The sequence below is a fragment of the Lupinus angustifolius genome, unplaced genomic scaffold (assembly GCF_001865875.1).
Source record: "Lupinus angustifolius cultivar Tanjil unplaced genomic scaffold, LupAngTanjil_v1.0 Scaffold_17_20, whole genome shotgun sequence".
Classification (NCBI taxonomy): domain Eukaryota; kingdom Viridiplantae; phylum Streptophyta; class Magnoliopsida; order Fabales; family Fabaceae; genus Lupinus; species Lupinus angustifolius.
This window is the reverse complement of record NW_017718997.1, coordinates 24727-51245: the sequence shown is the minus strand read 5'-3', so window position 1 is coordinate 51245 and position 26519 is coordinate 24727. Positions and strand designations below refer to the sequence as shown.

Here is a 26519-nt window from a genome sequence, read left to right as displayed (position 1 = left end):
GACCACTTGATCAAAGGAGGCGGCATCATGTGACAACCTTTGGTTGTCTGGATTCAATGGTAATTTTGGAAATGGTACTCATATTCAAGCTGAGCTGTTAGCCATTAAACCTAGTCTCGAGTTGACTTCGCAATTGGGTTATCGACATGTTATTGTGGAAAGTGATTGTCTTGAAGCTATCCAGATTATTATTGAGAAGGTTCAGATTCACTTGGACAATATTGCTACTGTGCTGCATAATATTAGTGGTTTACTCGAGAGAGATTAGGATGTTAATTTTCAACACATCTACAAAGAAGGAAATATATTGGCTGATTATATGTCGAAACTTTATATGGGGTCCCTTGTGGGTCTAAATATTTGGGATTCTCCATTTAGGAGCTTTGCCCATTCTTCAAATGGACATGACTCCGCCGCTATAGTTTTTTTGCTTTTGTTTGTGTTTTTTTTTTCTTTTTCTGATGTACCAAAAAAATGTTACTTCATGTATCTTGTTGCAAACAAGATTCCAAATGCTACCACTCATTTTTAAAAGCTATAAAATCCTTTCAATTGTTATTTACCAAACGACTTTTATAGTTAGTTGACTGTTCTAAAAAATGACAATCTACCTTAATATTTACATTTGCAATTACTTTTTTTACTTTTTTCTTCGTCCTATATGTTTTTTCTTTCTAAAAAATAAATTTATTACTCAAAGAAGTTTAGCAGTTAGAAAAAACTTATGGAAACAAATTACAACAAAAAACAACCTTAATCTAGACTCATATTTTTACTCCAATTTAGACACTCTTAAAACTCTTTAACACTGTTTTTTATTTTATTCAACCCATTTTACTTTACTGAACTCAATTATATTAAATTCTAATACTATTCCTTCGTGTATATATACAACTTCTCAAATTCAAATATATCATTTGATATTTTTTTATAAGACACAATTTATTTGTTTCATATCAAAAAAAGTTAGTCTAATGATATAAGGTCTTATAGATCTCTAAAAAAATAAAAATAAAAAGTCAAGAATTCATTCTTGTATGTGACACTTGTTGGAAGGATTAGTTCCTTGTTTATAAGGTAAGAAATACATTTCATACTATCAAAGAAAAGTTTATTATCAAGAAGACGTTGATCTAGTAGTATAAAATTTTACAGAATCTCCAAGGTCAATGATTCGATTATGAGATATACATTTGTTAAAAGAGATAGCACGAACATCACGAAAGAGATTAGTTTCTTGCGATAAAAGTGAAGAGAAACCTTTGATGGTATAAAAAAGTTTACTAATTTCAGACGAAATTGTTTTTTTTTTCTATGATTTTTCCCATCTTTTTCTTGACAATAAAAACCTCTTAATTCATTTTATCCTCTCCTCTGGCTAAGGCACACTGAAAACCGAAGCTGCGAAAATGGCCACATCCCTATCATCTCTCACATCTTCCTTCTCTTCACTCACTTTCTCTTCCCACATTTCTCAGAAACCAAACACTCTTTCATTTCCTAGAACCGAATCACTCTCACGCGTTCCCAATTTCAGATTCCCTTCACTCTCTGTAACCGCCACAGTACTCGCTTCTCCCTCCGAACCTGAAACCGCTGACCTCAGAAAATACGTGAAAACGAGACTTCCAGGTGGATTTGCTGCTCAGACTATCATAGGGACTGGTCGCAGAAAGAGTGCTATTGCTCGGGTTGTTCTACAAGAAGGGACTGGTAAATTCATCATCAATTATCGTGATGCTAAGGTAGTTACTCTCGCAATGTCAATTATAGGTTTAGTTTGTTTTATTATTAAGTGATTTTTGAGATACGAGTTTTTTCGTTTTATATAATTAGTCTGTTTGTTCTCTTATTTTGTTCATTGAAAACTGTCTGGTTGTTAGTGTGCTTGGTTGAGGTGGAGATAGGATGACACAAGATAGTTTAGTAGCCATGTGCAAAGCATTTTAATCGATGAGAAAAAGTAAAACAAGAATTAAATATATCTTTAGTCAGAAAAGTAAAACAAAAATTAAATATAAAAAGGCGGCCAAATGCATGAGTGTTCTACTTAGTAGGTAATCAGGATAGTATATTAGTATATATGCAGTCTTAAGTTCGTAAGCGGAGAAGTTGTTTTTGGACTTTGAAGCTGTGAGTGACCTCAGGGTTGCTAGGCAACCTTACCATTGTGTCATGCTCATCCTCTAAAACAAGAATTAAATAGTATTAGTTATCTTCTTACCAATAAAAATGAAACACAATGTTTGGGAATAGAAGATATAAAAACATGATTTATGAATGAAGGATTGAAGGGTGAGAAATTATCACTCTTAATTCTCTATCGCATGCTTATTAACCTACTTCACTAAGCATGGATGGTTAACATAAAAACACAAATCTTAAATTAGTAGGGTATCCTAAATATAAAATTCTAAAAGTACCTTAATATTGTGTCATTTCAATCTATATCAGTAAAAAGTCCATAAACTAAATGTATAAAGTTGTACAATGAAGTTCGGAGTATCTGAAAGTGTCTATGAGATGTCTGAGCCGGTTACATATCCGGCATTGACATAGTGATTATTTTGAAGTGCCATGCTTCATTGCCATTAACCACTCACATTCTTTTTAAAATGAACAAAGATTTAAACTAGTATGTAGGGAGTATGAATAGATGACTTAGATTAAACGTTATCCATGAGTGAAAAGTGCTTTGTGTTTGTTTGATACAACATAGAGGTTGGATGGTTAGAAGTTGAGTGGTACTGTTTTTCACTCCACAGTCCACACCTCACAGCACAACTTTTGGCCCCTTGAATTGTTTCATATGAATTGATGGCTCAAACTCGGTTTAGTTTGAACATCTCCTTGATGTTTGACCTTGACCAAGTTCTTCCTTTATCCTTATGGAGAATAATAAGTATAAGGATGCGGTGTAAGTGCTATGTATTACTGTTTCTGGAATTAGATTTGTTTTCTTTATATTAGAAATGAATTGCCATGACTAATTTGAGTAATTAAAACTTCTTGTTCAATCATTCTATCCTTTTCACTATTCATGAACACGTGAAGACATTTCTGTTGATCTCATCTTGGATTCAGGATTCGATGAGAAACATGATTGAATCGGAATCAGATAACGGTTAATGGCCTTTATTACAGTTGTGCCCTCTTTTAGGAATTACTTTTATGGATATATACTCTTTAAATCTCTATTTTTGTTCCTCGCGGTTTTTTAATTGTCATCTCCATTTAATTTTCTTTTGTCTGAATTGTTTTAATATCGTACAGGAATATCTTCAGGGAAACCCATTGTGGCTTCAATACATTAAGGTCCCCTTAATAACTCTGGGATATGAAAATAGTTATGATGTTTTTGTCAAAGCCGAAGGTGGTGGCCTCTCTGGTCAGGCTCAGGCAATCACCCTTGGCATTGCTCGTGCCCTACTGAAGGTAAGTGAAGATCATAGAAAACCTTTGAGACAAGAAGGGCTTCTGACAAGAGATTCTAGAGTGGTTGAGAGGAAGAAAGTTGGTCTCAAGAAAGCTCGTAAAGCTCCTCAGTATTCCAAACGTTGAGGTCGGGTGGGATTTTATATGTATGGTCTGTCTTCTTCTTTCCCCCTCGTGTATCTTGAATTTGTCACATTTGAAACTGCAATTGTAGTAATTTGTAGTTGCAGGTTTCCTTTTAAAAATGTGAAGGTGTGTATTGAAAAAAGTTCTGCAGGCTTTTTTGTATACAAACTCTTGCTCTTTGCATCTCCATTCCTTCTTTTCTCGATATGGTGATATGTATCAACTCACAATGATCATAGAATTGTAGGTATGATATTGTATTATTTTTTGGAAAGTACTAGTTTACTGTGAGGGAAAGCTCTCTTCATTCTAAGGTTGGGACAAAAAAACAGACCTGAAGGAGAATTTGTAGGGAGATTATAGATCATTGAACCCAAGCCTTAGACAACTCTAATTGATAGGTATAAACTTTATGCTATCTTCACCCGAACCAAATCACACACTTACAACTTATAAGTTACTATATGGCAGGTTTCTTATCTAGTTCTAAATTTGTGGTATTGAAAGATGCCCTTCTTCAATGCACCTGTACACTGTGCATGGATGCACTGAGTGATTTAATCTATTGATATTTTGGTGAAATTTTCTTAGAGTTGAAACAAATAAAATGCATGAGCCAAGGACTAAATTTACCTTTTGTAATATCATGGATTAAAGTCACTGATGAAATGAATTAGACGTGAATGTTTCTTGACTGTGAAACAGTGATATATTAGTTTTCTGAGATGACTTGTAATGTGCTACATCACTGAATCTCAATGTATATCCTTACTACTATACCATGAGTCCGACATGGGTGTACACAGATAGGAATAAAATACTTAATTGTAACAATTTATTTCCCATGCCAAGTGCCTCTCATTTTGCTTAGTACATCCTTAACCAAAGAATTAAAAGTCCTATTACAATGATGTAACTATTAAACTAAGATTATTTAGACATAGACAATGTTCACTTCATGGAGAAATAAAATAAAATAAATATAGGTCACTGTGTTATTTAAATCCTAAACTTTAGAAATATACGATATGATCTTTTTACTTTTACTCAGTACTAAGGAGTCAAAATCTACTTGAAATATTAAAATTTGGATGAAAACATAACATGATTTGCATGTGAAAGTAGGATATGGACTAAAACAAGTGTTGATTTAGAAATGGATCATTGACCTCTGGCTATCTACCTTACTTAACTATAATAAAGTCTTACATTTTATATTTTGTGGATTTGATGCACAAACATTATGATGTCTGATTCATAAAGACTAAGATGTCAACCAACCAAGCATTGCCACATTATTAAAAAATGTTTGACATTAAATATTGCAAAGTCACACTTGAGACTGTCTTTTTTGATATTAGTAAGGGTGTTTAGTAAGTTATGAACAACTTTTTTTATTTGTTCTAATATAATACCAAGAGATTTAGTATCATTAGACCAATATCTCATTAATACACAATAAATTGTATATCTATATCTATACTATATATACTATATATAAAAGCAAAACTTGAAATAAATTCCCTCATGGTGTAATTTCCATTTCCTATATTGCCCTTAACATTATTTAATTTAAAAAAAAACTATATAATCCTAAACAACTACCACCAATACATTAATTAACCACATATCTTACCTTAAATTAAACATTATCATAAACACAAAAAATATAATATAAAGTACACCGACCACAACAAATACATTTTAATTTACAAAAATGAAATACATAAAAATTGAATTTATAATATCACACAATATTCGCCGGCAGGCACGAAGTGCCTGTACACACTAGTAAGCTATAAAAAAATTTGGAAATACAAATTAAACTCAAATTAATTAGCAATAGCACCTCAGTTTAGTTCCCTTAAAAAAATTAGATTAAAAAACTCAAACCTTTGGTTTTGAAATAAAAAACACCTTCTATAACCCAAGTCCAAAAAAAAAACCCCATAAAAAACCCCATCTCGCATAAGTGCAAAAACTAAATCACAATACAGTTTTTGTCAGCATAATCATATTCGTCGCAATTTCAATTCTCACTTCTACTCCATCACCAATGTTCCACGACCACCACAACAACAAGAGCGTATCGATCTCCGTCTCCGACGATGAACCCGACGAACTTGGAAAGATGCGTGTCCGTGCGAGACGAAAGCGCAAGAAACTCAGCCACAAACGATTTCTCAGAAATTTTCTATTCAAATACTGGATGCTACTCATCATTATTCCTGCTGCATGTTTACTCATATTCGAGGTCTCCGCAATTAGTCGAAAACCTAATCCTAATTTGAAGCAAGTCAATTCGGAAACAATCACGCGTGAATCTAGACACTCGTTGGGTAATGAAGAGGTACACGGTAACTTGAATCGCCTTGATCCCACTACTCATGTTGTTGCTGGTGTTAGAGAACGTAAGTACTCCCACTCCAATTGTTTCAATTTTAGTTTTTGTTCATGAATGAGGTGTTAGAATTGCCGACCGCGTCTTCGGTGTTTGGACATGTGTGGAAGAGACTGTTAGAAACCCTGTGAGGAGAGTAGATCAATTGGAGGCTAGTCTTTCCTAGAGTAAGACATAGTTCAAATCGCACCTTAGGTGGTTTGAACATGTGTGGAGGAGACTACTGGTAGAAGCCCCGTAAGGAGAGTAGATCAATTGGAGAAAGAGAGAGTTCTAATCACACCTTACTTGGTTGTTGTTGTTGTTGTTGAATGATGTTTTTTTATAGTCTATTATTTCTTATTGAACATTTTAAGATGAGTATGGTGTTTGAAAGATGAGAAATTCTAAACTTGTTCAGAGAGTTTTGATTTATGCGAGTTTGTAACTACTAAATCATGTTTGAATGCATTATTGTTAAAAGTGGTATTGGTAGAATTAGTTTAGTTTGGATACTGGTAATCAAAATGACGAAATGTGTGTGTTTGAGGGAGTGTTTGCAAAACATGAGTATGAAGAGACTTGATTTTTTATTCTATTATAATTGAGTTTAAGTGAAGTGATTCATGGTTGATGTTTTATTATAAAGTTAAGTTTGTAGGAAAATTTAGTGTGAACGTTTCAACCGAACATAAAAGATACATTTCCTCACTTCCTAGTCCTGCAAATGTGACATGATTCTATAAAATTTCCAAACATGTTGGCACAGAGTCAAAACTGCATTTACATCTTCAAACATTATTCTTGATGCTCCAAACATGTAACCAAGCACACACTAAGTATTCAATATTATGTTCATAGCAGTAGAGTAATTGCTAAAATTCAAAGCTACAAAAGTGAAAATCTCTTACTTCTTTAACCAAGGTTTGAGCACCAGACCCAGTTATAGGTAACTGAACGCCAAATATGTTGAACAAAATTCAAAACTGAATTTGGACCCTTCAAACCAGATTTGGTGTCTCCCAACTTGATGCCAAACACACAGGTTGCATTTTTTAAATTTATTAAATAGTACTTCTAATGTAATCCAATTAAGCAGCATAATTGAAGGTGTTGGTATAGTGGTTGACGAGCATGTGATGCGGGATGAGTGCATGTTTGAATTCTACTTTGCCAATTTCTTGTTGTCAGGCTGCTAGGACCAGGGAGATCAATTAGTGAAGATGCGGACTAGCTGCCTGAGACACCACATGAACACAATACCTAAGAGAAAAGAAAATTCAATCAAGCAGTTTACATGTGTTTTTATTAGATTGAATAGATTACTGATTTACTGTCAAATACAAGAATTTCTCTTGGTGACCCATTGGTATTTGATTTAATCCTGTCAGGTTGCTTGAAGCTCCTACCTCCTGAAAAGCTTGAGCAGCTGGATATTCCTGCGGAAGAAGGATCTAGTAGCCCTATTGATAAACTTTTATACGTAACATCAGAAAGTGATACATCTTTTCTAGGAGGGAATGCTGCCTTATCTCAGTTGCGTACAGAAGGCACACGATTTAATTTATTTACTGGAAACCAAACATTTGAGGAGAGAGATAAAAGTTTTGAGGTAGTAAGGATTTTCTCACTGGTATTTTTTACTGACTGATCTAGGATAATAACTCTCAACGTACCTGGATTCTGTTTGATTCACTTTTCTAGCTACTTCATAGGTGAAAGAAACTACGACGGTACATTGTGGGTTCTACAGTGTAAATGGAGGGTTTAAAATATCTGATGAAGACAAAAGTTACATGCAAGCTTGCAAAGTTGTGGTATCTACTTGTGCATTTGGTGGTGGGGACGATCTCTATCAACCCATTGGAATGTCAGAAGCATCACTAAACAAGGTTATTTAAGTAGTAAGAGTTTATTATTAATGTAGCCTGGTAGTATAAGAATTTCATTTTATCACCAATGTAGCTTAGAAGTCACTAAACTTATTTGCGAAATCTATTTAGTGGTATGCAGGTTTGCTATGTAGCATTCTGGGATGAAATCACTCTAAAAGCGCAGGAATTAGTGGAGCGCAGAGTTGGAGAAAATGGATTTATTGGGAAATGGCGAGTTGTTGTCGTTCGGGATCTTCCTTTTTCTGATCAAAGGTTGAATGGTAAAATTCCTAAGGTATTACATCTTTGAAGTGGTCCCCCCATATGTTCTTTCTGTATGCCATATGTTATTTCCTGATAATCTTTGAAGTGCATAATGAACATGTGGCAGCACTTGGTTCCCTGTCCCATCCATGTACCAAATGGTTGTTGTCTTCATTAACTCCATGGATTGTCCACATTGAAACATGCATTGTTTGTCTAGGATGGATAAGATATGTGCCTAAATGATCTATTATTCTGTACTCATTTTTGGGATATTTTCTTATGATAAAAACTTCCCTTTGTCTGCTCCCTTTTCAACCATGCTTGCACTGATATATCTTTCAGATGTTAAGTCATCGCCTATTTCCTCAAGCAAAATACTCTATCTGGGTAGATTCCAAGTCCCAATTTAGGAGGGATCCACTGGGTGTGTTGGAAGCAGTACTTTGGCGTCCGAATGCTGTACTTGCCATATCAGAACATGGAGCTCGCGGTAGTGTCTATGATGAGTCTAAGGCTGTTGTCAGGAAAAACAAAGCTAAGCCGGAGGAAGTTAAAGTGCAAATTAACCAGTATAGAAAAGATGGGTTTCCTGAAAACAAGAGATTTGATGGAAAGAAAGGTATGCCTAAAATGCATGTTCATATTAGGTAACAGTAATTTTAAAATTATTATTTTTTGTAGAGAGAAAGATAACTGTTCCATTTCATTTAAGATTTTGCTGTCATCTTCTGTTACTAATAAAAGCTTTGTGAAATGCTCAATCAAAACTTGTTCTGTGCAGCTCTATGTGAAGCCTCTGTCATCGTGAGGAAGCATACACCTCTAACTAATCGATTGATGTGTGTCTGGTTTAATGAGGTCGTTCGGTTCACTTCTAGGGATCAGCTCAGCTTCCCATACGTCTTGTGGCGGCTGGAAGCATTCAAAAACATCAATATGTTCCCTGTCTGCACCCGGAAGGATCTTGTCAACAGCATGGGACACATTCGCAAGGCCAAACCTTTGCAGGGCTGATTTTGTTAAATTGGTTGATACTTGAAGGCCCATGCACCTAATTCATTCCTTATTTCATTACTTTCATTAGCCAATCCAATTTAGTTTATGAATTCTTTTTCTAACCCTCCCCCCTTCTCTCAGATCGGGCGCGGTTATAATCTGTATTTACTATTTATGGCGAGCTCTTTGATTAGGCGATATCAGAAATGATTAGGCGATATCGGAAATGATCTTGCTTTTCGGATAGCAAGTTCACAAACAAAAAAGATTTTGCTTTGGAGCTGTTTCCCAACACATAAACTTGTATAACAACACCAATGCTATAGTTTGTCTAGTCATTGTGGGGAGAGTTTTGTTGTCCATGTCTTGTGTCCTTGTCTGATGTAGCAATTACTGTAGTGGTAGGTGTTCTACCAAATTTGAAGGTCTTATGGATAGGAAAATGCTGAAGCTAGGACATACAATGAAGCAATCGGCCTAGGAAAAGTTACAAACTACTTATGATGTAACATAGGCTTTGTCTACTCGGTGGTTTATTGTTGCATTGCCACCAGAATATAACTTAAGAAGGAAAATTTACTCGGTATGGGTTGACCTTAAAATTAAAATTATGGAAATAGTGTAACTTTTATAAAAATTATAGAAGTAGTGTATTTTTGGGTACACATCTACTATCCTATATTTTGTGCCACTTAATATGCCATGTGCTTATAATTGGTCAGAAAAATACTTAATAATTAAATTTTAACTTAAATATATTTTTCTGACCAATCACAAGCTCATGGTATATGAACTGACACAAATTGTGGGACATTAGATGTGCTCCCGTATTTTTTAAGGAAATCGTGACTCTCATCCACGACTTTATAGGAACTTGTGACTCTCATGCACGACTTTGTAGGAACTCGTGGCTCACATGCACGAGTTCCATTTTTTTTCTCTCTCCTCAAGTCTAGTGGTACTCATTCATGATTCACATGTCCATTCTTAAATTTCTTGCGGAACGAGATAACCTGTGCTAAAAAAAATCATGTTTTCATGTCCCAAACCAATCAAATAACATAAAAAAAATATTTTTTGATTTTATAATTTTTATTTTTAAGTATGTGTCAACTTTTAGTTAGATTAGGATATAATGAGACATAAAAAGTGGGACTATATTACCTAATATATCATATGTTTAACTTTGATGTGACATACCAATATTGAACAAATTGAAATTTTAGGTTCTCCTCCACCACCACACTTGAGGAGAGAGAAAAAAATGGAACTCGTAATCCACGAGTTCCTGTAAAGTTGTACATACGAGTCACGAGTTCCTGTAAAGTTGTACATACGAGTCACGAGTTTTTATAAAGTCGTAAATGAGAGTTACGAGTTTTCAGAAAATACATTACTCCGTAATTTTTATAAAATTTACACTATGTCCATAATTTTACTGGATAATTCTTGTGGACACAACACAGGCTTTAATTGTACCTGAATGTTTACTTTAATTAATTGGTTTTAGAGTTGCATGATGGAAAGAGCCTTTCTTTGAGCATCTACATCTTGCAACCCATATATCATACACTCATATTTTATCTTATTCATGAAACTCTTCAAAGTTTTATAAATTAACCCGCCACCTATCATACACTCATATTTTCAACACTTATCTCCTTGATTTTTTTATAATATGATTAAGGGACATTCTATTGCAATAGCATGTTAAACTCATCAACAACTTCATCCACATCCAAAAACAAGAAATATATACAAAGTTAAACCTTAGCTTTACGGGTGGGGTTGACTTATAACAGGAAAATAGGAAGCAACAATGGAGTTCAGGGTTGCTTATGCATTAAGGTTTAGTTGTTTTGGGGAAAATAGCCTATTTATTAGTTGTGTCTATCTCCTCAATACAAGTGTTTCTCACTTACGAGCATGTTTGATAAAAATATATGTTAGATAAATCACTTTTTTAACAAAACACTTGCTTTTAGATAAGTGGACATAGATAATAAAATACATGAATCTGGTAAAAAGAAAATGATGAAGCTGAATATAGTTTCAGGTTTATTTCAAACAAAACTTCAAATTATTTTGAAATCAATCACATTTTACCCCTCCCAAATTAATTATCTAACAAATGTAATTTACATAAATTGTTTTCACGTGTAACTTATTGTAAGTGTAAAAAATATTTATTTTCATGCAATCCAAATAAAATATAACTTTGTTGTTGTACATACTAGAAAAACAGATGTAACTTATTATATTCAACTGTGACATTAACAATAATCAGTTATATCTATAATAATTATTAAAATAAATTTATTTTAGTCTATTAGTTAATACTAACTTTTATTTTTAGTTTTTATGATATGTAATTCTTCTATAATGTTTCGTTTGGTGTAAAAAAATTATTTTTCATCTCATCAAGAATATAAATTCTTAACAAATATCACAAAAATAAAATTTTAATTAATGTTATTAATATCATATTTTATCATCAAAGCAGTTCAATTCAAGTTTTTATCTAATTAAATAATATATTTACTTACTATGTTGCATGACATAGTTTTTATATTCTATTTTTATCTTTTTTAACATTTCTCATTACTAACTAATAAAAACTTCCACATAATCTTTCATTTTTTCATCAATTTATCATTACTCTTCCACACTTTCTATGACTTTTATCTTCTCTCTTTCTCAACCCAAGAATAACACACAATAACATATCAAAAATATCTAACAACCTTATAATAATTTTTATCTTCTATTTTTTATTGAGTTTATATATTGCATTTTTAAATAAAGTGTGACTTGACATATACGGAGTGTGACACCAATAATATTAATGATAAAAAACTTATAAAATTGATAAATACTATTATTTAGGCTAATGAAAGAGATAAATACTTTTTATTTACACCAATGAAAATCCTAAATATTTTTATTTACATTATATTTTTATAATCCACATTTTTTGTACTTAAAAACATGTTTTTAATACAAAAAGATAAAATATTCTTTTTTTAGAAAGAGAATGATAATATGGATATCTTTTGGGGGACATCTGCTATCCCAGAACAATATGTCATTCCATGTGTTACTGCTTGTGATTGATCAGAAAAATAATTAATTATAAATTTTTTAATTTAAATATATTTTTTCAACCAATCACAAACAACAATACATAGTCTTTTTTTAGAAAGAGAATGATAATATGGATATCTTTTGGGGGACATCTGCTATCCCAGAACAATATGTCATTCCATGTGTTACTGCTTGTGATTGATCAGAAAAATAATTAATTATAAATTTTTTAATTTAAATATATTTTTTCAACCAATCACAAGCAACAATACATAGAGTCAGTACAATAGATATTCTCCTATATCATTCATTCATAACTTCTTTAATTTTTTTAGGTGATATTATGATAGATCGGTAATTGCCTAGTTGGCGTGCGCGCTGCGCGGAGTCTAATCCTAATTTAGAAACCGCGTCAACGACTATATTGAATGCATCTCAACCGTTGAATTTCCACCCACCGCCTTCTCTTAACCGTCTATCTCACCCCTCCCCCCTATATAAAGTCCTTAGGGTACCCAATTCCATCATTCAGAATTAGATCTGAAATAGTTTTGATTAGCGGTTTCTTTTGTTATCTCCCTATTTCTCTTCTCTTATTATTGATAAGATTTCGATTTCATGATCTCTGAATCTGCGTTTGTCGCTGTTTTTATCAATTTCTGCAATAATTGTGTAGAATTCGTTTGCTGATTTGTACGATTCTTCGATTGCTGGTTGATCTCGAAATTTGATGAATCAGAGATTGCAAGAGATTGATAAGACTCTTCTGTTTGCGTATGGTAAATTTTGTATTGCTTTTCATTTGATCATGAAGATTTATGAGTTGTGACTACTTGTGTTTCTTCGTTAATAGCAGTTGAGTTTCGCCATGGAAGGACGGGTTTTCATTTGAGAATTAGAGTGGCTAAGGGTTCTGGACCAGTAACCTAATTTCATCGATGAGTTTTTTTCTTTCTTCATTCTTTTATAGCTTGTGATGGCTATAGATTTAAATCGCGTGGCTGTTCTTTTTGCAGTTGCGTGCCTTCTAATTATTTAACCTAACGTGATATCGAAGACCACTGCATAATTCGGTAACATGGATTTTGATCTCTTCAATAAGTTTCGAATTTATGTTTCGTTTATGAATATATTGGCTTTCTCTGCGTTTTCCACGATCTGTCCTTCGGTTTTACAGGGAGGATAATCAATGAGGCTATGGAAGCTGTGGTTGGGGATTGTTGATGGACATTCTGTTCTGACTTAGGTTTTGTTACTGACGATACGGATCTTCTTGTTCTTCTCTGTTTATGTGTGTGTCTAAAGCGTTCGAGTTTCAATCTCTTACGGAGAGGTCTTCGTTCATGATCTGCTTCTTTGGTTCGGAGAATTCTGCTGGTTTTCTTTCCAACTTTTTATATGAACTTTAAGTTGTTCCTCTTAATGGGATTTTGAACCTAATCTGCAGGCAGATTGAACTTTCTATTCAGCCAAATCTGAATCTGCAGGGTTTGGCGTGTAATTTCTAAGGGTGATAGCTTTCTTATCAAGTCACTGCTTATTTGTTGCATGAGTTGTTCTTTCTTGTTTAACACCTTTGAAAAGCGTTCTCCATTTGATCATGTAGATCACTGTGGGGAGAACGTACAGATATATGCATCTAGAATCGTATGGCTTTGGTCAGGCATGGTTGGGTTTTTTGATCTACTCTGCGATCTCAAGGGAGGAATGGGAAATTGGTTTGGGCTGTTGGATCTTTTTTGTAGATCTGGATTTTGGTTTGGAGAGTTCTTAAAGTGGTGTTTCCTAACTTCGATATCTTTTACGATTTTTCCTCCTCTAATTGGATCATATGTTCCTCACAGTTTGTTAGAGATTGGAGGTTGAAGATTGGATCTTACGCAATTTTCCAAAATTTTGAAGATTTCTTCGCTAAGGGGCTTAGTAGTGATGGTTTAATTTTTTTTAATTCAGCCTTTATTTTTTATGACTCGAAGTTAGCCATCTAATTTACTCCCACTCCATAATCCATATTTCCTTCACAGAGAAAATGATTACATGCTGGACCATGGAAACAGTGGCTGGGGGTGTTGATGGGAATCGACCTAGGTTTTGTTACTGTTTTATGAATTTTGTTCTTTAATCCATGTTCTGGATTTGGATGTATGTTGCTATGCTCGTTCCTCTGTGTAGTAGGTAGGAGACATGATTTTTACAAGACAGGAGTTTCTCTCATGAGGAGTTTTTATACTTCAGATGCCCTTGTCACTTTGTTGCGGTCATTTGTGTATTTGGTTTGGAGAATTCTTCTATGCTATGTTCATTTTTTCTTCTTGTCTTCCTCTTGTTATTACACAACTACGTGTATTAACCTGTAGACAGATTGAAATTTTAATTGAACTGAAGAGAACCATCATCTCATGCCTGGTCTGCGTCATAAATACTTCCAAGGGTGCTACCTGGGGTACTTTTTTCCACAGAGTGCATTAAATTAAGTACACGTACAGTTTATGAAGACATTTTCTTTTCTGTATCAGGTTCAATTTTTTATTCTAGTTGTAGACATTGAAAATATTGTAAATGGTCCTTGGAATACCTTTTTGTTTTTTCTTTAGAAAATAGGTTGGTTTTCATAAACTTTGATTCTGTAGTGGTTTTCCATATTGTTGAGTTTTGTAGATTTACAATAGAGTTCAAATGCCTTCGTCTCGTGGCTGAAATCCATCAGTAAGTTGGTAAAACTCTGATTTTGATTAATTCGTTGAATATAGCTGTTAACTATGAAGATTTATGAATTGTCTACTTGTTTTTCTTCGTTAATAGCAGTGGACTTTGGACATGGAACAACGTGGTAGTTTTTGTAATTTTTTATTTGTGAATTAGAGTGGCTAAGGGTTCAGGACCAGTAAATAAATTTCATTAAAGAGTTTTTCTTGATTTTTTGATGGCTTGTGATGGCTACAGATCCAATCATGTAGCTGTTCTTTTTGCAGTTGGTGCCTCCTAAATATTTTGCCTAACACAGTTATTGAAGACAACTGCATAATTTGGTGACATGAATTTTGTCCTCTCAAAAACTCTTGGAATTTTCATTTTGTCCTGTTGTTCATGAATGTATTTGGTTTCTGTGTTTCCACGATTTCTTCTTCGGTTTTATAGGAAAGATAATAAATGAGGCTATGGAATTGGGGATTGTTGACCGACGTTCTGTTTTGGAAGGTTTTGTTACTTGTAATATGGACCTTCTTCTTGTTCTTCTCTATCTGTGTTATGAACAGGTTTTTGTTGGGATGATTTGCGTCTTTGGTTTGGAGAATTCTGATGGTTTTCCTCACAACTTTTTATATGATCTATAAGTTTTTCATCTCCTTAATGTGATTCTGGCACCTAATCTGCAGGCAGATTGAACCTTTCATTCAACCAAACATGAATCAGCCGCTTCTACAGGGCTTGGCGTGTAACTTCTAAGGGTGATATATGAAGTGTTCACATTAAATGATCTGATTCTTAACAAGTCAGCGGGTTTCTTGCTTAATTGTTGCATGAGTTGTTTTTTCTTGTTTAACACATTATGTTGTTTCTTTGAAAACTGTTCTCATCTTGACCAAGTATGCTATTATGCTGTGCTCAGGTTTTTTTGTTGGCTTTGGTCAGTCAGGCTTGGTTGGGATTTTTGGCCTAACTCTTGTTCAAGCTGCATCCTGTAGGATTTGAGTAGGAGCTTGGTTGGTCTGTTGGTTCTTATAAACTTTGATATCTTTACATTTTTATCATTTAATTGGATCGTATGTTCCTCACAGTTTGTGAGAGATTGGTGTCTCTCATCCTGCTTCACGTGGCTCCACCCTCTCTTTGGATTACGAGTGTGAATCTAAATGAAGACAGAGACTCTTGAGTTTTTTGGAGCAATAATGGTTTAAAATTTCAATTTTACCTCTATTTTTTATGACTCCGAGTTGAATTGTGAAGGTCTCCATTTCTCATTCAGCCTTCTTATTATCTTCCACGTCATATTCCAATTCTTGATGATCTGTGTACCTAGATTCTGAACTGTGGGATTTGTCTTTCATTGGATATTCATACAAACTCCGTTTGCTTTCCCTGATTTTCCCATGCCCTTACAGGGAAAATAATTACATGCTGGGCTGTAGAAACAGTTGCTGGGGGTATTGGTGGACATCAGCTTAGGTTTTGTTACAGTTGTATGGATTTTATTCTTTTCTATTCCTTTATGCATGTTCTGGATCTGGATGTCTGTGGTTATTCTAGTTCCTCTGTGTCTGTGTATTTGGTAGGAACTCATATGGTTTTTAGAACACGGGAGTTTGCCACTGTTATCAATTTCTGCTGTTATATAGGTTTGGTTTGCTTTGCTGATTTGTATGATTCTTCGATTGCTGGTTGATCTCAAAATTTGATGAATTGAAGATTGCTAAGAGATTGATGCTTTTCGAAGATTCTTCCATTTGCGTAAACTAATGTAGTATTGCTTTTCATTTAATTGTGAAGATTTACGAGTTGAGTACTTGTGCTTCTTCGTTTACGGCACTCTGGAGTTTTGACATAGAAGAACAGGGAGAGCTGTGCAATTTTTTATTTGAGAATTAGAGCGGCTAAGGGTTCAGGACCAGTAACCTAATCTCATCGATGAGTTTTTTCTTTCTCAATTCTTTTATAGCTTGTGATGGCTATAGATTAAATTGTGTCGCTGCTCTTTTTGCAGTTGGTGCCTTCTAATTATTTCACCTAACGTGATATTGAAGACCACTGCATAATTCGGTGACATGGATTTTGACCTCTTCAATAAGTTTTGAATTTATCTTTCTTTTATGAATGTATTCGGATTCTCTGCGTTTTCCACGATTTCTCCTTGACAGAGAGAATAATCAATGAGGTTATGGAAGCTGTGGTTGGGGAGGTCATTGGTCATTCTGTTCTGACCTAGGCTTTGTTACTTATGATACGGACCTTCTTGTTCTTCTCCGTCTATGTTGTGTATATACGGACAGGTCTTTGTTGGGATGATCTACATCTTTGGTTTGGAGAATTCTGCTGGTTTTCATTCCAACTTTTTTATGTTCTTTTAGTTTTTCCTCTCCTTAATAGGATTCTTGCACCTAATCTGCAGGCAGATTGAACCTTCTATTCAACAAAATGTGAACTTGCATGTGCATGGTTTGGCGTGTAATTTCTTTCTTATCAAGTCACTGCTTATTTGTTGCATGAGTTGTTCTTGTTTAACACCTTATGTCAATTCTTTGAAAAGTGTTCTCCATTTGACCTTGTAGGTCTATGTGGTGAGACCGTAAAGATATATGCAATAATGATGTGCTGGAGTTTTTATTGTTATTGCATCTAGAATTGTATGGCTGGTCAAGTTTGGTCAGGTTTGGTTGGTTTTTTTTATCTACTCTGTGATCTCTAGGGAGGAATGAGAACTTGCTTTGGGCTGTGTTGGTTCTTATAATGTTTGCTAAAACTGTGATATCTTACTTTTTTCTTCCTATAATTGGATGGTATTTCCTCACAGTTTGTTAGAGATTGGGGGTTGAAGATTGGATATTAAGCAATTTTCCCAAAATTCTGAAGATTTCTTGGCTAAGTTGGCTCAGTAATGATGGTTTAATTTTTTAATTTTTTATGTCTTGTCTCATTTAGCCATCTAATTGTCTCCCACAATATAATCCATATTTCATTTACAGATAAAATGATTGCATGCTGGAGACCATGGAAACAGTGGCTGGGGGTAATTGATGGACATCGACATATATTTTGTTACACTTATATGAGTTTTATTCTTTCATGCATGTTCTGGATATGGATGTATGTTGCTATGCTTGTTCCTTTGTGTCTATGTATTATGTAGGACACACGATTTTTACAACACAGGAGTTTTTCTTATGAGGCGTTTTTGTACTTCAGACGCTTTAGGCCCTTGTCATTTTGTTGCGGTCATTTGTGTATTTGGTTTGGAGAATTCTTCTATGTTATGTTCAGTTTTTCTTCTTATCTATAATCTTTTCCTCCCTTTATCGTCGTAAAAGGCTTGCAGTGACACAAGTATCTTTATTATGAAGAGATTTTCTTTACTATATCAGGTTCAAATTTTTATTCTAGTTGTGAACATTGAGAATATTTGTGGAATATCCTTGGAATACCTTTTTGTTTTTTTCATGAACTTTGATTCTACCGTTTGTAGATTTAAAATAGAGTTCAAATGCCCTTGTCTTGTGGCTGAAATCCATCAACAAGTTGGTAAAACTGGAACAACAGTGGATTTTGACATGGAACAACAGGGGAGGCTTTGTAATTTTTTATTTGTGAATTAGAGTGGCTAAGGGGTTCAGGACCAGTAACTAAATTTTATTGATGAGTTTTTCTTTCTTGATTCTTTTATCGCTTGTGATGGCTTCAGATTCAATCATGTAGCTGTTCGTTTTGCAGTTGGTGCCAGCTAACTATTTCGCCTAATGCAGTTATTGAAGACAACTGCATAATTCGGTGACATGAATTTTATCCTCTCAAAAAACTCTTGAAATTTTCATTTGTTTTGTTGTTCTGTTTTGACCTAGGTTTGTTACTTACGATACGGATCTTCTTGTTCTTCTCTGTCTATGTGTGTATATGAAGTGTTTGTTTCAATCTCTTATGGTCTTTGTTTGGATAATCTACGTCTTTGGTTTGGAGAACTCTGCTTGTTTTCTTTCCAATTTTTTATATGATCATTAAGTTTTTCCTATTCTTAATGGGATTCTTGCACCTAATCTGCAGGCAGATTGAACCTTCTATTCAACCGAATGTGAATCTGCATGGTTTGCCGTGTAATTTCTTTCTTATCAAGTCACTGCTTATTTGTTCCATTTGTTTCTTGTTTAACACCTTATGTCAATTCTTTGAAAAGTGTGCTCCATCTGACCTTGTAGATCTATGTGGTGAGACTCTAAAGATATATGCAATAATGATGTGCTGGAGTATTTTTTGTTATTGCATCTAGAATCGTATGGCTTTGGTCAGAGGCTTGGTTGGGTTTTTTTATCTACTCTGCAATCTCAAGGGAAGAATGAGAACTTGGTTTAGGCTGTTGGTTCTTATAATGTTTGTTAATTGGATCTTTACATTTTTATCGTCTAATTGGATCTTTACATTTTTATCGTCTAATTGGATCTTTACATTTTTATCGTCTAATTGGATCTTTACATTTTTATCGTCTAATTGGATCTTTACATTTTTATCGTCTAATTGGATCTTTACATTTTTATCGTCTAATTGGATCTTTACATTTTTATCGTCTAATTGGATCTTTACATTTTTATCGTCTAATTGGATCTTTACATTTTTATCGTCTAATTGGATCCTATGTTCCTCACAGTTTGTGAGAGATTGGGGTCTCTCATCATGCCTCATGTGGCTCCACCCTCCCTATGGATTAGAATTGCAAATCTAAAGGAAGGCGAGTTTTTTACTGGAGCAATAATGGTTTAAATTTTCAATTCTGCCTCTATTTTTTATGACTCCGAATTGAATTGTGAAGGCCTTCATTTCTCAGTTAGCGTTCTAATTATCTTCCAATCCATATTCCAAATCTTTGTGATCTGTGTACCTCGTTTCTGAACTCTGTTGGATTTGTCTTTCATTTGTAAGTTCATGCAGATTCTGTTTGCTTTCCATGATTTTCCGTTGTCCTTACAGGGAAAATGATTACATGCTGGGCTGTGGAAACAGTGGCTGGGGTTATTGATGGACATCTGCTTAGGTTTTGTTACAGTTATATGAACTTTTTTCCTTTATGCGTGTTCTGGATTTGGATGTCTGTGGCTATGCTTGTTCCTCTGCGTCTATTTATTAGGTAGGAAGCATATGATTTTTAACGCGGGACTTTCGAGGAGTTGTTGTACTTCAGACGCATTAGGCCCTTGTAACATATTGTTGTGATTTGTGAATTTAGTTTGGAGAATTCAGTAGATAGGAGTGTTGCACCTAATCTGCAGGCAGTTTGCACCTCCTATTCAACAAAATGTGAACTTGCATGTGCATGGTTTGGCGTGTAATTTCTTTCTTATCAAGTCACTGCTTATTTGTTGCATGAGTTGTTCTTGTTTAACACCTTATGTCAATTCTTTGAAAAGTGTTCTCCATTTGACCTTGTAGGTCTATGTGGTGAGACCGTAAAGATATATGCAATAATGATGTGCTGGAGTTTTTATTGTTATTGCATCTAGAATTGTATGGCTGGTCAAGTTTGGTCAGGTTTGGTTGGTTTTTTTTATCTACTCTGTGATCTCTAGGGAGGAATGAGAACTTGCTTTGGGCTGTGTTGGTTCTTATAATGTTTGCTAAAACTGTGATATCTTACTTTTTTCTTCCTATAATTGGATGGTATTTCCTCACAGTTTGTTAGAGATTGGGGGTTGAAGATTGGATATTAAGCAATTTTCCCAAAATTCTGAAGATTTCTTGGCTAAGTTGGCTCAGTAATGATGGTTTAATTTTTTAATTTTTTATGTCTTGTCTCATTTAGCCATCTAATTGTCTCCCACAATATAATCCATATTTCATTTACAGATAAAATGATTGCATGCTGGAGACCATGGAAACAGTGGCTGGGGGTAATTGATGGACATCGACATATATTTTGTTACACTTATATGAGTTTTATTCTTTCATGCATGTTCTGGATATGGATGTATGTTGCTATGCTTGTTCCTTTGTGTCTATGTATTATGTAGGACACACGATTTTTACAACACAGGAGTTTTTCTTATGAGGCGTTTTTGTACTTCAGACGCTTTAGGCCCTTGTCATTTTGTTGCGGTCATTTGTGTATTTGGTTTGGAGAATTCTTCTATGTTATGTTCAGTTTTTCTTCTTATCTATAATCTTTTCCTCCCTTTATCGTCGTAAAAGGCTTGCAGTGACACAAGTATCTTTATTATGAAGAGATTTTCTTTACTATATCAGGTTCAAATTTTTATTCTAGTTGTGAACATTGAGAATATTTGTGGAATATCCTTGGAATACCTTTTTGTTTTTTTCATGAACTTTGATTCTACCGTTTGTAGATTTAAAATAGAGTTCAAATGCCCTTGTCTTGTGGCTGAAATCCATCAACAAGTTGGTAAAACTGGAACAACAGTGGATTTTGACATGGAACAACAGGGGAGGCTTTGTAATTTTTTATTTGTGAATTAGAGTGGCTAAGGGGTTCAGGACCAGTAACTAAATTTTATTGATGAGTTTTTCTTTCTTGATTCTTTTATCGCTTGTGATGGCTTCAGATTCAATCATGTAGCTGTTCGTTTTGCAGTTGGTGCCAGCTAACTATTTCGCCTAATGCAGTTATTGAAGACAACTGCATAATTCGGTGACATGAATTTTATCCTCTCAAAAAACTCTTGAAATTTTCATTTGTTTTGTTGTTCTGTTTTGACCTAGGTTTGTTACTTACGATACGGATCTTCTTGTTCTTCTCTGTCTATGTGTGTATATGAAGTGTTTGTTTCAATCTCTTATGGTCTTTGTTTGGATAATCTACGTCTTTGGTTTGGAGAACTCTGCTTGTTTTCTTTCCAATTTTTTATATGATCATTAAGTTTTTCCTATTCTTAATGGGATTCTTGCACCTAATCTGCAGGCAGATTGAACCTTCTATTCAACCGAATGTGAATCTGCATGGTTTGCCGTGTAATTTCTTTCTTATCAAGTCACTGCTTATTTGTTCCATTTGTTTCTTGTTTAACACCTTATGTCAATTCTTTGAAAAGTGTGCTCCATCTGACCTTGTAGATCTATGTGGTGAGACTCTAAAGATATATGCAATAATGATGTGCTGGAGTATTTTTTGTTATTGCATCTAGAATCGTATGGCTTTGGTCAGAGGCTTGGTTGGGTTTTTTTATCTACTCTGCAATCTCAAGGGAAGAATGAGAACTTGGTTTAGGCTGTTGGTTCTTATAATGTTTGTTAATTGGATCTTTACATTTTTATCGTCTAATTGGATCTTTACATTTTTATCGTCTAATTGGATCTTTACATTTTTATCGTCTAATTGGATCTTTACATTTTTATCGTCTAATTGGATCTTTACATTTTTATCGTCTAATTGGATCTTTACATTTTTATCGTCTAATTGGATCTTTACATTTTTATCGTCTAATTGGATCTTTACATTTTTATCGTCTAATTGGATCTTTACATTTTTATCGTCTAATTGGATCTTTACATTTTTATCGTCTAATTGGATCTTTACATTTTTATCGTCTAATTGGATCCTATGTTCCTCACAGTTTGTGAGAGATTGGGGTCTCTCATCATGCCTCATGTGGCTCCACCCTCCCTATGGATTAGAATTGCAAATCTAAAGGAAGGCGAGTTTTTTACTGGAGCAATAATGGTTTAAATTTTCAATTCTGCCTCTATTTTTTATGACTCCGAATTGAATTGTGAAGGCCTTCATTTCTCAGTTAGCGTTCTAATTATCTTCCAATCCATATTCCAAATCTTTGTGATCTGTGTACCTCGTTTCTGAACTCTGTTGGATTTGTCTTTCATTTGTAAGTTCATGCAGATTCTGTTTGCTTTCCATGATTTTCCGTTGTCCTTACAGGGAAAATGATTACATGCTGGGCTGTGGAAACAGTGGCTGGGGTTATTGATGGACATCTGCTTAGGTTTTGTTACAGTTATATGAACTTTTTTCCTTTATGCGTGTTCTGGATTTGGATGTCTGTGGCTATGCTTGTTCCTCTGCGTCTATTTATTAGGTAGGAAGCATATGATTTTTAACGCGGGACTTTCGAGGAGTTGTTGTACTTCAGACGCATTAGGCCCTTGTAACATATTGTTGTGATTTGTGAATTTAGTTTGGAGAATTCAGTAGACTACATTGATTTTTTCTTCTTATATGAAATCTTTTCTCCTCGTTATTGTAGCCTTCTTTTTAACAAGCTCGCAGTGATACAACTTGCTGTGTTGAACTGTAGTCAAATTGAAATTTTAATTGAACTGAAGAGAACCAGAATCTTATGGGTCCATGTCATATACTTCCAAGGATGCTATATGGGTTCTTTTCCAGTGATTCCATTGAAGTACATGTACAATTTATGAAGAGAGTTTTCTTTACTTATCAGGTTCAAATTTTTTTCTACTTCTGAACATTGAAAATATTTTTGTATGATCCTTGTAATACCTTCTTATTTCTTCCATTAGATATGAGGTTGGTTTTCATGAACTTTTATTCTACTGTGGTTGTCTATATTGTTGAGTATCGTAGATTTAAAACAAGTTCATATGCCTTTTTCTTGTGGCTGAAATCCTCAATAAGTTGGAAACACTTTGATTCTTGTTTTCAATCTTTTCGTCTCATTATCGAAGTCTTCTTCATAACAGACTTCAACTTGCTGTATTGACCTGTAGGCAGATTGAAATTTTAATTGTACCGTAGAGAACCAGCATCTTATGCCTGTTTTGAGCCATACAGTACTTCCAAGGATGCTACATGGGTATTTCTCCAGAGAGTGCATTAAATGAAGTACATGTACAATTTGTGAAGGAATGGGTAACTTGGTTAGCCTCTTTGATTATTTTGCATCTCGGTGTGGAGAGTTTCTAAGTTTATATTTGTTGTGGGCTAAAACTATGATGTTGATCAATATGTTTTCCTCTGGTTTATGGAGTTTCTGTTCACCACAGTGTGCATGAGGAAATTGTTGTATTACGCTGCCAAACAAGGGTTCCTCTTCCTGCTTCACTTTTCGTCACCTCCCTCTTCTCATTAAGAGCAAGTGTTGAATCCAAAAGAAGGTTGAATCTAGTGTATCAGGATTATCATTGGTTTATAATACTTTTAGTTTGTCTGAATATTTTATGGTTTTGGTCCCCTAGAAATGTGAGGGTAAGCCTTGGTGAAACGGTAAAGTTACTCACTTGTGACATGGAGATCATGATATTGGAAACAACCCCTTTCTATTGCAAGGGTAAGGTCTTTTTTCTAATCCAGTGTTTGCTAATTCTCTCATGTGGCCTTTTGCATAGTATCAACCCTGCTTCACAATATGGTGACTTTAACCTGATTTTTACTCTCGGAGTTGTCTTCGTTTATAAATTTGTGTCCTGTTCTTTTTCATGATCTCCTTGGGTGATAGTGAAGGGAATCAAATAATTGGGTGATCGACTGTTGAAGCAGTGGCTTTTGTAGCATAAGCAGACGTTTTGTACCTACACAGGATTTGTTACTATTTGTACGGATTTTCTCATTTTTTCCTCCAATCAATCTGGTTTTGGTTGTTTAGGTGGTGTTATTTCTTAACATAGATTCCGAATAATGTGGAATATTATAGATGGTTACATGGTTGAATGATTCTCTAATTGAAAAGATTTAACATGATTCTGTGGAAATCTTTATTCTTTGTCACAGACTTTGGTTTTATGGATTTTTTTCAGATGTTGCAGTGCTGCTCTTATATTGAGTTGTGTTAAGTTTTGCAATTGATTGATATGCAACTGCTGTCTGGAAGACCTAAAAAATTGTAGGTTTGTGATTCTTTTTTCATCAACCATCTAGATTTGTTCCACTAGATCCTTAAGAATTTAAGATCATTTAATTCATTCATTTGTTTGCAGTTTAGTTGTTGTGGAGGTGATTATTTTGGGTATATATCTGATGTGCCACAAATTGTGCCATTGTTTATACCATTAGTGTTATTGGTCAGAAAAATAATTAATTATTAATTTTTCAACTTCAAAATATTTTTTCAACCAGTCATAAACTGATGGTATATACAGTGACATAAGTTGTGGGACAGCAGATGTGCTCCTGATTATATTTTTCTGTAGTTCATATTCATTTGATGAAGCTGTACTCGTATATGTTTCAGATGCTAAGAGCCTCCACTTATGCAAGATATTATTTGAGTAGACTTCCATGTACTTGGTAATAATAAAAACAAGCGAAAGCAGGAGGAACGTGGAATGCAATTGAAATCAGTACTCGCTTGAAGACCAATGGAAAGAAGGGTATGCCTAGTTTGCATCTTCATGTTATATATAATAGCTAACAGTATTAATATTTTTCTTTCTAGTATTCATGGAAAGAAAGATCACTGTTCTATTTGATCAACTTTGTTATTGTCACTGAGCCTGTCAACTTTGTTTTATGCAGCACAGCACTAAGTAATCTATAGATGTGTGTCTGGTTGAAGCTGAAGGGTCATTAGCTGAGCTTCCCCGTACATTAAAGTCATCAATATGTTCATACCAAGCTGATTTAGTTTTTGACTTGGTCGATACTTGATAGCAATAAACTATGTTGTAATCTGTTCCTCATTTCGTTAAGATTCATTATAGCCAATCCACAAGTTCTGCCCTCAATTCTTCTTCTTCGCTTCATCACATGTTTTTTTTATCGCAATCTCAATCTTTGGAAATTTTTTATGTTGAGATTCAATTCTACTTCGCTTCACATAATCTTTGCGACTATGCTTTTACACACTATCAAAAAAAATGGAAGATGTTATAAGTAAGAGAGGAGTGTAACCGTATCAACTTACATGATAATCCACAACAATGATTAACCTGACAATAAGGTTGGAGGTGATCAAGTGTCATGAGCTGAAATTGAGAGGCTGTTCTAATGGCTATAATAACAGAAGTCAGAAGCTATTTGTATTGATGTCTATAAAGCTGAAATCGAGAGGTTGTTCCTTTAGCAGTGGCCTGCCATTATTTTTCATATAACGTTCCACATATATTACCGAAACAGTTATTGAGTATGTGCTGGTCTGTGGTAGTTGTGGTTGGTAGTGGGGACGGACATAGTGGTTTACACTTCAGGATTTTGATACTACGTCCTATAGTAACCGCCTAATCTGCACAAAACGGAAATTGTGATAGCATCATGGTTGTTAATTTATTTCAATTCTACTTCTTCGGCAACAAAGTCGTCTATTGGCTTAAAGCCATACTTAATTTTCAGAATGACAAAAAAATCAAATTTTCAATTCTTAAAAGTGATAAGCAAAAAGATGATACATTTAAAAGGTTAGTTTCTTTCTAAAAGTTACAGAATATTATGTAATACCAAAAAAAATCTACTTTTTTTTTTTGCTTAACATATGTCTCAAATTTATTTACCTTTAGTATTAATTTTAATTGGTACAATTGTATATCAGATACAACAATTCTATGTGACCGATTCATCCATTTTCCACTTGACCTTCTGGCTCTCACAACACTGCACCCCAAGTAAAAAAAGTAAACGGACTCCGACACAACGCAGTCAACGCAAAAGGAGAGACAGAAGAAAATTCCAACTAGTCCAACCGCGCAACCGTTCTTCTTATTCTTTCGCATTCTCTTCATTGTCTCTGATTTAAGAAAGGTTT

The 26519-nt window shown here is 34.3% G+C and overlaps 2 protein-coding genes and 6 long non-coding RNA genes across 14 annotated transcripts; 5 read left to right on the top strand and 3 right to left on the bottom strand.

Moving 5' to 3' along the window:
• Positions 1-1339: 1339 nt before the first annotated feature.
• Positions 1340-3838, top strand: LOC109338053 (30S ribosomal protein S9, chloroplastic). The gene is made up of 2 exons (XM_019575192.1): positions 1340-1745; positions 3274-3838. Exons 1-2 carry the CDS (start codon positions 1410-1412, stop codon positions 3559-3561), a joined length of 624 nt encoding a protein of 207 aa, XP_019430737.1. The 5' UTR covers positions 1340-1409; the 3' UTR covers positions 3562-3838.
• Positions 3839-5503: 1665 nt separating this feature from the next.
• Positions 5504-9188, top strand: LOC109338052. 4 transcript variants are annotated; one of them, XM_019575189.1, is made up of 7 exons: positions 5513-5972; positions 7333-7553; positions 7657-7833; positions 7955-8072; positions 8120-8136; positions 8425-8701; positions 8864-9188. In XM_019575189.1, exons 1-7 carry the CDS (start codon positions 5618-5620, stop codon positions 9094-9096), a joined length of 1398 nt encoding a protein of 465 aa, XP_019430734.1. In that variant the 5' UTR covers positions 5513-5617; the 3' UTR covers positions 9097-9188. The 4 variants fall into 4 exon arrangements, with proteins under 4 accessions (XP_019430735.1, XP_019430734.1, XP_019430733.1 ...); XM_019575191.1 differs by lacking the exon at positions 8120-8136 and adding an exon at positions 7133-7240 and having other exon boundaries at positions 5860-5972; positions 7955-8110; XM_019575190.1 differs by lacking the exon at positions 8120-8136 and having other exon boundaries at positions 5504-5972; positions 7955-8110; positions 8425-8718.
• A 3493-nt stretch (positions 9189-12681) lies between these two features.
• On the top strand, positions 12682-18128 carry LOC109338054. Its single transcript, XR_002106502.1, has 3 exons — positions 12682-13495; positions 17151-17528; positions 17672-18128. It is a non-coding gene; the product is annotated as an uncharacterized LOC109338054 (long non-coding RNA).
• LOC109338056 lies at positions 13645-19558 on the bottom strand. Of its 3 annotated transcripts, none has more exons than XR_002106505.1 (2): positions 19021-19558; positions 13645-13736 (listed from the first exon to the last, which is right to left on the bottom strand). It is a non-coding gene; the product is annotated as an uncharacterized LOC109338056 (long non-coding RNA). The 3 variants fall into 3 exon arrangements; XR_002106507.1 differs by lacking the exon at positions 19021-19558 and adding an exon at positions 17386-17467; XR_002106506.1 differs by lacking the exon at positions 13645-13736 and adding an exon at positions 18229-18524.
• On the bottom strand, positions 13797-15721 carry LOC109338059. Its single transcript, XR_002106510.1, has 3 exons — positions 15710-15721; positions 15279-15286; positions 13797-13887 (listed from the first exon to the last, which is right to left on the bottom strand). It is a non-coding gene; the product is annotated as an uncharacterized LOC109338059 (long non-coding RNA).
• On the top strand, positions 14474-16942 carry LOC109338058. The gene is made up of 2 exons (XR_002106509.1): positions 14474-15046; positions 16865-16942. It is a non-coding gene; the product is annotated as an uncharacterized LOC109338058 (long non-coding RNA).
• Positions 19559-21088: 1530 nt separating the features above from the next.
• LOC109338057 lies at positions 21089-22205 on the bottom strand. Its single transcript, XR_002106508.1, has 2 exons — positions 21881-22205; positions 21089-21384 (listed from the first exon to the last, which is right to left on the bottom strand). It is a non-coding gene; the product is annotated as an uncharacterized LOC109338057 (long non-coding RNA).
• Positions 22206-23417: 1212 nt separating this feature from the next.
• On the top strand, positions 23418-26508 carry LOC109338055. Of its 2 annotated transcripts, none has more exons than XR_002106504.1 (6): positions 23418-23940; positions 24022-24377; positions 24580-24669; positions 25014-25152; positions 25303-26175; positions 26307-26508. It is a non-coding gene; the product is annotated as an uncharacterized LOC109338055 (long non-coding RNA). The 2 variants fall into 2 exon arrangements; XR_002106503.1 differs by having other exon boundaries at positions 25298-26175; positions 26307-26505.
• Positions 26509-26519: the final 11 nt, after the last annotated feature.